The sequence below is a fragment of the Clupea harengus genome, chromosome 4 (genome assembly GCF_900700415.2).
Source record: "Clupea harengus chromosome 4, Ch_v2.0.2, whole genome shotgun sequence".
Lineage (NCBI taxonomy): Eukaryota > Metazoa > Chordata > Actinopteri > Clupeiformes > Clupeidae > Clupea > Clupea harengus.
The window spans coordinates 13,927,283-13,939,782 of record NC_045155.1 but is presented as its reverse complement, the minus strand read 5'-3'; the positions used below and the strand labels follow the sequence as shown (position 1 = coordinate 13,939,782).

Genomic DNA, 12,500 nt, shown 5'->3' with positions numbered 1-12,500 from the left:
TGTATGCATGTGTGTGGGTTTGTGTTTGTCTAAACGTGTGTGTGTGTGTCTGTGTTTGTGTGTGTGTGTGTGTGTGTGTGTGTGTGTGTGTGTGTGTGTGTGTGTGTGTGTGTATGTGTGTGGTTGTGTGTGTGTGTGTGTGTGTGTGTGTGTGTGTGTGTGTGTGCACGCCATGGACTTTATGCCTGCAGGTGTTTGAAACTGCCAGTGTGCAGACAGGATGGCCACACATCCAGCTCTGTCCAGCGCTCATTCATCAGCTGGCCTGCCTCGTGTTTGTGGTTCTGCTCATTAACCCTCTTAACAGAGCGCTCACTTGGAGCCGCTCCCAGCTACCCAGCGCAGCCCTGCACACACGGCACGTACACACACACACACACACACACACACACACACACACATTCTCTCTCTTTGTCTCCCTTTCACACACACACACACACACACACACACACACACACACACACACACAAACACGCAATACAACAACAGCCTCTAATGGGACCACTCTACCAACAATGTCCTTGAACATGGTCTGATAAGCTGGACATATTGCACTAGTAGTACTACAGGTGTGACTTCATTTTATATAGCCCTTATTACACTGTAACTATACTGTTAAGTGCACTATAACACAGTGTTACATTAAACAGTGATTTGCCAGAGTGTTCAAGTGCTGTTACATAATTAGTGCCTTGAACTGTTATATAGGTACAATGTCACACTATGAGATACCAAATTGTGGACAGTGTTTATGTATACTAATTGATATTAAGACAGAAGTCATTATAGACCATTTTTGACATTATGTTTAACTGCTGAAGGCATCCGTACAGTTCTTTGCAACTTTTCTAATTCAGCACAGTAGGCTTCTATTGTTTGTATTGAGCTCATGCTCATCAGAAGGGGTCTCATGTTTGTCACTTCTTTCCATTAGGGCAGACTTGACGAGTACATTAAAACTGGTCCCAAAACAGGCTTTCGCAGATCTTCACCAACCAGTGTTAATTATGTGCGTCATCGTCAGACTGTCAGGAAGTTCCATGCTAGCTTGTCATCTCTATAACAACTACTCTCTCATTACTGTAGCAGCACATGTCATCACACCGTAGCAGCCATGACACAGTCACCCTGTAACTACACAAAGATGTCAAGGCCTGTCTGTTTCCATCTCTCTCTTTCTCTCTCTCTCTCTCTCTCTCTCTCTCTCTCTCTGTGTCTTTCTCTGTCTCTTTCTGTCTCTCTCACACACACATACACTGATTCACTCCTGTGCTTAAATCCTACTCTGAGCTTTATAGTCGAACTTCATCAGGTCTTCCTGCGTCTGTCTCTTGCATTGACACTCACACACACACACACACACACACACACACACACACACACACACACACACACACACATACACACACACACACACGAACACACACTCTCTCACACACACACACACTCACACACACACACACACACACACACACACACACACACACACACACACACACACACACAAGGTTTGAGACACTCTGCTGCGGTTTCCACTGCTCTCTCGGTGGGCTGAGCCACCACTCCGGTTGGGGTTGCTCCAGGATTCCTCCAGGACTGAGAGGACTTTTCTGCTCCGCTACTCAACATGTCATTTAGCACTTAGCTGTCATGTCCATTCATGCAGTATTAACTTTAATAGTAATCTGAGGTCCCCATTACGGTGTCCAGCGAACATATGGACTCCCTTTTCTCTCAAAATTGACTCTCCTTTCCCTCTCTCCCTCTCTTCCTCCGTCTCTCTGTCTAAGTGGTTCCTTCTTCGACGCGTTCATGCTCCTGAAAAAGCTACGCGGAGGAATAGTGTTTTTCAGTGGTGGCCTGGGTATTGTCATATGTAATAAGGTTTAATGGGAGAGAGTTTAATGGTCACTGGTGGACGGGCTGGCATGGTTGAGGACATGACTGAGAGTGCCGCACATAGCATATCATAGGTGTTTGGTGTGCAGTAAATCTTAGATGGTGTATGAGTTTGCAATAAAGAGCACAAAATGGCTTGTTGTAATGTAATATCATAGCCGTTTTTATTAGAGAGTTACTGCTCCTCCATTGCCTGTGAGAAAGCAGGTTACATAATGGCCGAAACTCGGTTACGCATACATCTTTCTATGACTGAGCAGGTTTTAGGCTCGTATTTTGAAGCATAGCTCGATGATGGCTTGCTGATGGCTTAATGATTAAAGTTAAGCCATTGATTGCTCTGTGATAAGTGTGTGTGTGTGTGTGTATGTGTGTGAGTACTTATGAGTGTGTGTGTGTGTCACAAGGTTATCTCCCGCTAAAGTATGCTGGCACACACAGAGCGAGCGACCAAGAACTCCCGAGTCGAGCACATATTTTTGGGCAATTTTAATCAATTTTAATCATTGATAGAGAAAATTACCCCCATTAATCAACCTGAATGCACATACCCACAATGCCGTGTGGCCAGGTCCCGTGCTAAATGAGTGTCCATCACCTTCCCCTCCCCCTGACAGGAATACTTTAATCCAATTACGGCACAATGTTGACTAAAGTGTGACGTCCGACAGAATTATGGTATTTTGGCTGGATGCAGCATCTGGTCCGACACAGGGCTTTGTCATATTTCATCTCAGATTTCTTTTTTTGGGTCTCTGCTCTCTCCTCCAGAATTCCCCCAGCCCACATTAGGCTCAGCTTTAATCAGCCAGTCCGCTGGCGCACCCCATGAACCTCAGGATAGCTTTCATGCTCACTATTGCAGTGCTGATAATGACATTCGAATGTGTAGTGATGATGATGATGGTGGTGATGATGATTCTCTGCTTCCTCCTCTTTCACAAACTCCTGATTATGATGTTAATGTGAATAGTGATGATGATAATGATGATTGATGATGAAGATGTTTTCTTCCTCCTCTTCTTGTTGCACCCCCCCCCCCCCCCCACACACACACACACAGACCCAGAGCAGGATGAAGCTCCTTGCTGACAACTACGATGACGGCCACCTTCATCCCCACCACCCTCATCATCCTCCTCACCACCCTCATCCAGGCCACCACAGAGGCCCACCGCGAGGGCCCCCCCACGCTGTCCCCCACGCTGTCAACCACAGACCCCCCCAAGACCAGGTCAGTACCCACCCATCAACCCTTCAGTCCCACAGGGAACCTGTAGCCTTCATTTGTGTTAATATCACCCCAGTATGTGTTAATGGTGCTTTTGTGATCACCAACAGCACAGTGTGCCACAGGCCTCCACACCTGATTAACCTAGGAGTGATGGCACTGAGCAAAGCAAAGTGAGGTGATTTTGAGTCAGGTAGACTGGGCCCAGTGACTTACAGGTGACCTAGGGAACTGCAATGTCTGCCGAATTTGACTCCGATAGCTGTGAGCTGGAAGGCTATCTGCTGACGAAAGCCACCGGTAGATTCGACAGAGTCCACATACTTTTCATCAACCATTTTACCATAAAAGAAGGGGTTGGAGTGGGGGTGGTAGGGGAGAAAGACTTTTTTTTCTTCCCAGATCTGATGACCTGCGGGTTGCAAATACTTTGAGCTGGGCTGGATTTTCAACACATCTGAGCTACCAGAATGAAAGTTAGGAGAGAGGGTTCTTGCTCAAACTGGTCATTCTTGTGAGCACTGGCATCTTATACTTAGTTGCGATTGGTACCACTAGGGGGAGCTCTAGAGTCTGTTCCATGACCAGTCAATGCCTCTGACATGGCCTCTGTGACCAGTCTCTGTGACAGACTCTGGAGCTCCTACTAGTAGCACTCTCCAGCAGATAGTGCAAGGTGCCGGAGGCCTTGACCGGTCACGGAGGCTCTCCCAAGTGGTAAGTATAAGGTGCCAGTGCTCACAAGAATGACCAGTTTTAGCTACAACTGCCTTTGGAAAGTTAGTGTGAGGAGGAGAATGTTGCTGAATGCTCACGCACACACACACACAGACACACACACACACACAAACACACCAACGCACATACACGCAAATGCAAACACACACACACACACACACACACACACACACACACACACACACACACACACACACACTTTTGGCTTTTCCTTGACATGTAATTTGCAAGCCCCTTTTTATACTCAGAAGTAGAAGACCATTTGTGTAAAATGACAAAATTACATGGCCATCTTATTAAGAGCCAAACATCATTATGGGGAAATGCCTATGCTATCGGCTCAGAGTTCTCCCAGGGGGTGGGGGCTCCTGTGGTTGCATTGATGGAGCAAAAATCCCCTCAGATAATTCATGTCGTTTAAGAGACGGCCCACAGGCCAAGGGCTGATACTACCCCGGGTGATTTGTGCAGGCTGATTTTGATCAAACACACACACACACACACACACACACACACACACACACACACACACACACACACACACACACATACACAAACAGAAACTCTCCCACTGTATGAGCAATTCACAATTACGTGCCACATTCCAGAAGTGTGTGTACAAGGACTTGGAGATGCTCACAGACATGAGCACTCCCGTTCTAATCACACACACACACACTCTCTCTCTCGCTCTCACAGACACACACACACACACACACACACACACACACTCACACACACACACACACACACGCCATGCATGTGCTAAGTATCATATCCAGTCTCCCTGAGGATAAACAAATGCCTTGGTGGAGAAAAAAAAGTCCTGTCATTATTAAAGCTGAAAGTGGATGTGAGTGTGTGTGTGTGTGTGTGTGTGTGTGTGTGTGTGTGTGTGTGTGTGTGTGTGTGTGTGTGTGTGTGTGTGTGTGTGTGTGTGTGTGTGTGTGTGTGCGTGCGTGTGTACATAGCTCTGTAGCTGTGCGTTGGTGTATGCTAAAGTGTGTATATGTAATTAATCTTGCGCCCACCTGATAAAAGAGATGATTATGAACTGTCAGGTGTGGTGTCTGGAACCTAGCCTAAAACACACACACACACACACACACACACACACACACAGACACACCAAACAGCCCTCACAAACACACACACAGACACACCAAACAGCCCTCACAAACACACACACACACACACACACACACACACACACACACACCAAACAGCCCTCACAAACACACACACACACACACACACACAGAGACACACCAAACAGCCCTCACAAACACACCAATCAAGGCATTAACAACTATGTGATTTATTGTGCCTGGGGGAACCAAATACTCTTCAGGAGAGCCCCTTACCTGTGCCTATCACCATGGTTACCTCTAGGGAACTCCCTATCCAACCCCGCCTCCCTTATCCCTAGGGGAAAAAATCATAAATCCATCAGGGATTTTATAGATTACACAGACACAGCTTTGTATCCCAAAGACAGCTCTATATATACGAAACCATGGAAAGAAGAGCACAAATATTGCATTACTGAGTTTGCGCCATGAAAGAGTTACGCAGCCGAACAATCAGTTCAGTGACATAAAAGTACAACATGAGAACACCTGAACACCTGGGGATAATGGGTTCAAATACTGAAAATGTTCTTAAACCTAAGAACCTGATGAGGTCCTATGGCATATTATTATTAGTGTTAGTTAGTATTATAGTTAGTGTTAGTGTGAGTGTTTGTTAGTGTTAGTGTTAGTATTATAGTTAGTGTTAGTGTTAGTTAGTGTTAGTGTGAGTGTTAGTGTGAGTTAGTATTATAGTTAGTGTTAGTGTTAGTGTTAGTATTAGTATTAGTGTGAGTATTAGTGTTAGTGTGTGTTAGTGTTAGTATTAGTGTTAGTGTGAGTGTTAGTGTGAGTTAGTATTATAGTTAGTGTTAGTGTTAGTGTTAGTATTAGTATTAGTGTGAGTGTTAGTGTGAGTGTTAGAGTTAGGGTGTGGGTGGCCAATGTTTTGGGATGGGGCTGCTCCCGTGCGCTGCCACGCAGCTTGTGAAAGGTGACATGTGGGAGATTCCAGCCCAGACAAAGGCCCAGTAATCATGGTGAGCCCGGCGTGTTCCCCAACATGTTCTTGTGCAGTTGTACAAATATCCCCGCGGCCAAAACCTTCCACTCAGCCGATTCGTTGTCACTCACGCCAGGACACCGCTGTTTGGGGTTGGGGTTGCCCACACACAAGCAGGAAACACACACACACACACACACACACACACACACACTAGTGCGCACACACACATGCCTACATACACACTCATAGGATGAGTAAGCATGTCATATAAGTGGTAGACCATGAGACATTTCCTTGTATACGACAAATACATGCATTCTCTCTTTTATCTCAAACTGTGTTTCTCTGTTTTATTTTCTCTCAAGCACAGGCAAACTCAATCTTTTACTGATATGGGTAGATTAAAGTAACACAGTAAAGGACACTACATGCTGTGTGTCTGGGACACTTGCCGATCAAGACTAGACCACAGGGCTTTACAACACACACACACACACACACATACACACACACACACACTCCCACACACACACACACCAACACATAAACCTTTACAGGAAATCTTTGGATTGAGCAACTTAGTGGGTGACTCTCCCAAGCTGTCCTTCCGTCAGTGTTCTGCAGGGCCCCCCATGGAGCTGCACCGGGATGGTGAATCAGCTTTGCACTGTAAACACTGATCCCACCGTGATACGTGCGGCCATGACGGCCGCTTGAACAGCACGTCGTTAAAATCACCGGCCGGCCAAGAAAATACACAAGCTCTGGATTGAGGGCTTCCTATAAGGCAACATCCTGCATTCCGCATGAAGCATTAATGCTGTACATCTAAGGGGCCGAACGCTAACATTTACGCCATAAGAAAGCATGTGTCCTAATATTGTATGTCAGCGCGCCAATAAACAGAATTCACATCCATTTCCGCAGTCGCGCAACCGATGAAGCAAACCTTCGCTGGCAACCGCCTCGCCGCCCGTCCGATTCGGTCGCGCCCGTTTAACATCGCTCTCGATTATTAACCTGCCTCGACTGCTCTCGCCAAATGTCACTGCCTTTGACGTTTGCTTTTGCGCGTTTTTTGGGGGTTTGAGTGAGTGGAGACACCGTTTATAGACTCCGGGGCCGGTAGCGAGGACTCGGGGCCCCGAGGCTTTTAAAGCCTCAGAAGGGGCCAGCTCAGAGGGCCAGGCCTGTGGCTGCTGGGAAGCCTTGTTAAGCGCGGGGGGGAGAATAACAGTGCGACTCGTAAACCTGGAGCCAGTGCTCTGGGAACGCTCCCTCAGAATGAGGCTCTTTACAGTATGTGTGTTAAAAAAATGAAAAGGGGGTAGGAGGTGGGTGGGTTGGTGGGTGTGTGTGTGTGGGGGGGGGGGGGGGGGGGGGCTGTGGGTACAGCAGGACTGTACGCTGTGGAAATTTGAAATTTAAAGCCGAGCATTAAAACACAGGGGCTGGAAAAAATGTGTCTGTTCTCGGGGCAAGCTGAATAAATAAGTGTAGCACAGACAAGACCGTGAAGAACACACCTTGTACTGTTGACGGCGGGAGTCTGTGTGTGTGTGTGTGTGTGTGTGTGTGAGTTGTGTGTGTGTGTGTGTGTGTGTGTCACAGTGGGGTGATCTCCGTTTCAGCTGAGGTCAAGATCAAAAAGGGCACTCCTCACGGTGTAATTGGTGTGTCACTATGCTGTAACTCATGGTCAGGACAGGATGCACAGGAGCTTTGATAACGGCTCACTTCACTGGACAAGCCTCCTACCTGACCTTGACTGTGGACTCAGCCCATGAGTCAGGTCTAATGACAGGCCAGGGGTTTGATGCTTTACTTCCACATGGTGTCCTTTTAAACACACACACACACACACACACACACACACACACACACACACACACACACACACACACACACACACACGCACACACACACACCTTCCAGACATCAGGTGTTCAGATTAACAGTCACAGGATGGGCGGAGGGGGTGAGAGAGTGTCTGTCTCCATGCCTGTGTCTGTAGTTTCTGTTTGTTTGTGGGTGTGTGTGTGGGCGTGGGTGTGTGCCCTGTATCCATACAAGGTAGTGAGTGTGATAACAGCACCATTCATGCCACTCATTCATACTCAGACATTAGTGAGGGTGAATTGCAATGTGTAACAATGCAATGATATCTGTGTCTATGTGTGTTTGTGGGTTGGTATCTCTAGTGTGTATGCATTCCTCTGTGCAGTGTATTGTATTTTAGTGTTATGTGTGTGTATGTGTGTGTGTGTGTGTGTGTGTGTGTGTGTGTGTGTGTGTGTGTGTGTGTGTGTGTGTGTGTGTGAGCAGATATCTTATATATATATATCTGCTCAGTCATAGTCTTTCAGCTCTTCCTCACGGGTGACCCCTGAACTCTGACCGCGTGTGGAAGTTGAGCCGAGGTCAGGGCCAAGCCCCCCGAGGTGTGGCCGTTTTTCTTTCAAACACACTCGTCCTCTCCCCCCCTCATTTATCTGCCTCTTTTATCTTAGCATGATTAATCACCCTATTTATTTTTCCACGAGTGAGGCAGCAAGGGAGGCTGCCAGAGAGAGAGGGAGAGAGAGAGAGAAGGAGAGAGAGAGATGGAGAGAAGGAGAGAGAGAGGGGGAGATGAGGAGGAGTGATTGATGATGATGAAGAGTGTTCCCCTCTCTCACCCTTGAGACACAGCCTGGCCAAGCCTGTCAGATGGAAAGATACTCTCGCAGCCATTACAAACACATCCTTCCCTCACACACACACACACACACAAACCTTGAGTATGATATGCCTTGGACACACACCATGTACAAGCATGTGGAGGTACATAGATACACCCACAGTCACCCAGGGCGTCCAAAATGGTCTCCATGACAAACAACACCCATGGTCCAGTCTGGTTAGCTTTGATATTCCATTTGTGTGTGATAACTTGCGACTTCAGAATAGGCGCCATTGTTAGCACATTTGATCAATTTAGCAAACATCCCCTTAGGAGGGGGGAGGTGGTGGTCTAATTGAGTCATTCAGCTGCAGGCCTGTGGTCCCCTCCATGGGCTCTGTTATCAAACAAGCCTCCCTCGCCTGGGCCTCTTGCCCAGCCACCGTTCGCTCTCTCACTCCCTCTCCCACCCACATCCCCGCTAGCCCGGGAAACTAGTCTTTGTAGTAGCTTAGCCAGCCAGCCAGTGTGTTTTGCAAGGACCTCTGTGATCTTTGTTTTCTCTTCGGTATTGTTCTCATGGCTCAGATGTTTGGGGGCGCTGGGGATGGCCGGCATTGTGTCTTAATCAGGCCTGTTTTCAGCACGTCCTCAGAGGCTGTTTTATCTGCGGGGCCTGACCCGGCGCCTGTGTTTATGATCCCAGAGCCAGTGGCCGATGATTAATGACCACAGATAGCCGAGTGATGGTCGAGTGATGTTGATGTGTTTGGCCTCCACCACACACACACACACACACACACACACACACACACACACACACACACACACACACACACACATTGACACCTGCACAAACACTTTGACACACACACATACACACACATCGACACAATCACACAAGCTCACAGACACATAGAATCTCTCAACCACACAGTTACACACACACACACAATAATCTTAAGAAAAGACAGGCCATCTATCTAGTTGTAAGATGGCCATTAAAGGATGATCCAATCGCACAGGTTTTCCACTCTTCAGTAGCACATCTGCTGCCCTTCTCCACGGCTCCACACAAACATCACATAGAAAAACACTGAAGAGCAAAACATGACTCTCCTCTTCTGAAGTCTGTCTGAGTTGGAAGCTGCAGAGATTGGCCATATCTGTCTTGTCTGTCTGTCAGTGGAGTTCGCACAAATGGGTCTGGAGCAGGTCCCTGTTCAGAGGTGTTCTCCAGACTAGAGCCTGCGCCAGGTTCGGCTTAAGCTGTCAGCTGTTCTGGAGCCTCCTCTGGTGCAGCTCACCGCCTTTTTAATGAATTCGCCAACAGCACGGAAAAATAATACTACAAGTTCAAAAGCAAACAAACAACAACAACAAAAAAGAAAGCCTGGAGGGAATATGCTAAACGCTAACACTTGCTGTGTTTTCTCTTTTTTCCTCTGTTTCTCTCTGTCTTTTTTCTGCTTTTCCCTTTCTCTCATGCCCCGTCCTCCACTGCCACACACATACACCGTCAGGATGATGAGGAGGGCATCTGGGCATGACCGTTGCCGTGGAAACCAACGCTTCAGTTTGGTTCGGAGGGGTAAGTACCTAAAAGCGTGCCTGTCCTGTGTTCCTACACTTTTAGCATCCGCAGCCTCCAGAGAAGCTTCACTGGATGGTTAGACAACGCAGTAAGTGTTGTTGCACAGTGTGGCGTGTTATGGCACAGAATAATACAGGAGGTATAGTTCAGAAGAGCATCCTTCCATGTAGTGTGGTGGGTCCAGGGTGATGAGAACATTCCTTTTACAGTGATGTCAGTTTTGGAAGGCATTAATTGAATGAGTGGTCCTATACACTCTTATTCACACACCCATTCTCTCTTTCTCTCTCTCTTTCTTACCCTCTCTCTTTCTCCCACACACACACACACACACACACACACAGACACACATGCAGACCAGTAAAGTTTAACACCCACCAGTCCTCGGCCTGGTTAAAGAGAGTGTGTGTGGTTTCATTAATTAGCAAGCTCCAGTGTGCAGTTATAGCTCTAGGTTCTGTATTTTTAGCTGAGGGGGCATTAAGGGAAGAATGCGCTGTCATAAAGGCTAATGCATCTACTCACGTTCATGCCCAAGCCCCCCCATGGACGTCTCGGGATGCCTGCGACTGCCTGCGCTGTGATCTGGACGTCAGGTGTTAGAACCACACACGGTTTCACACTCTCTCTCACATACACACTTTTACACACAAATATGACCACACACAAATACACACACATAGACTTAGACACATAGTGCACAGGCAGACATGCACACGCTCAGACATGCAGAGCAAACACAACCTCCTTCAAATTTAAAATCGAACTGACATGATGAAATCAATGTTTGTATGGGCAAACTCGACAAGCCACACACACACACACACACACACACAAACACACACACACACACACACACACACACATAATAATTTTTGCCTGAATTTAACATCCCAATAAAACCACACATTCATATACATGTGCACAGTGACACACACACACACACACACACACACATACACACACACACACACACACACACACACACACACACACACACACACACACACACACACACACATATAAAAAGCACAACAGTAGTGTGTCCTAATAAATTCTGACTGTGCTAGATGTAGTGCATAGGTCTTATTAATACTGGGGCTGTTTTCCTAAGCCGAGGTCTCACACTCCTCTGTCCTGAGGGCCAGGCCAAGTCAAATGAGCAGGCCGAGAATACAGAGCAAAAGTGTACTGGGTCCCTGATGTTGAACTTGGAGATGAAAGCGTTTTGCTCTGATCAGTGAGGTCAGACAGTGTGTGTGTGTGTGTGCGTGTGTGCGTGTGTGTGTGTGTGCGTGTGTGTGTGTGTGTGTGTGTGTGTGTGTGTGTGTGTGTGTGTGTGTGTGGCTTGGATATTAAATCCAAAGCGCATTTTTTAAAGAGGTGTCGGCATTGTCATGAGGCGTCGTGCCGCTTTTGTTGTTCTCTCATTAACAAGTGTACAGTTACAGAATGTAGCGGTGTGTGTGTGTGTGTGTGTGTGTGTGTGTGTGTGTGTGTCTGTGTGTGTGTGTGTGTGTCTGTGTGTGTTTTAACTGCACTGCTTTGGCCAGACCGGGCTACATGCCTTAATGTCGTCCATGTGTGTGGAGAATGTGTCAGTATCAAGATTCACTGAGTCAAACGGACCTAGCTTCCCCACTTCTTCTCTTTCTCTCTCTCTCTCTCTCTCTCTCTCTCTCTCTCTCTCTCTCTGTTGTCCTCTCTGTCTTTCTCTTTCTCTCTCTCTCTCTTTTTCTCATTCCTTATGACCTGCTGTTTCATGTTGGTTTGATTTAGATCTTATGTGTGTTAACATCATCTTGGAAGCAAGCATCTACAGGATGCCAGAGTGATACTGACCTGAGAAATATCTCCTTGGACACACACACACACACACACACACAAATACATACACACCTACCTACACAATATCGATACGCCCTCACTCTTCATACTATACCTTTCAGATTACTTTTCAGATTACATACACACACACACACACACACACACACACACACACACAGTAACAGACATTGCGCATACACACACACACACACACAGTCACAGCCATTGCACATACACACACACACACACACCCACACACACACAGTCACAGCCATTGCGCATACACACACACTCACAGGAGTCTGCATAAACTCAATATCCCCACTGATACATCCCATGCTTTTCAGATTACTGCAACAAACACACGCACACGCACACGCACGCACACACACACACACACACACACACACACACACACACACACACACACACACACACACACACACACACACACACACACAGGAGCCAGTGTA

The 12,500-nt window shown here is 47.1% G+C and overlaps 1 protein-coding gene across 7 annotated transcripts in view; it reads left to right on the top strand.

Annotated features, from left to right (window-relative positions):
• LOC105898929 (ERC protein 2) overlaps positions 1-12,500 on the top strand; it is a 222,030-nt gene that overhangs the window by 186,118 nt on the left and 23,412 nt on the right. For all 7 annotated transcript variants that reach the window (XM_031566335.2, XM_042707645.1, XM_042707644.1 and 4 more), the window contains 2 exons: positions 2,963-3,133; positions 10,130-10,197. In XM_031566335.2, the coding sequence (XP_031422195.1) occupies positions 2,963-3,133; positions 10,130-10,156 (198 nt within the window). In that variant the 3' untranslated portion in view covers positions 10,157-10,197. The remainder of the gene's footprint in view (positions 1-2,962; positions 3,134-10,129; positions 10,198-12,500) is intronic.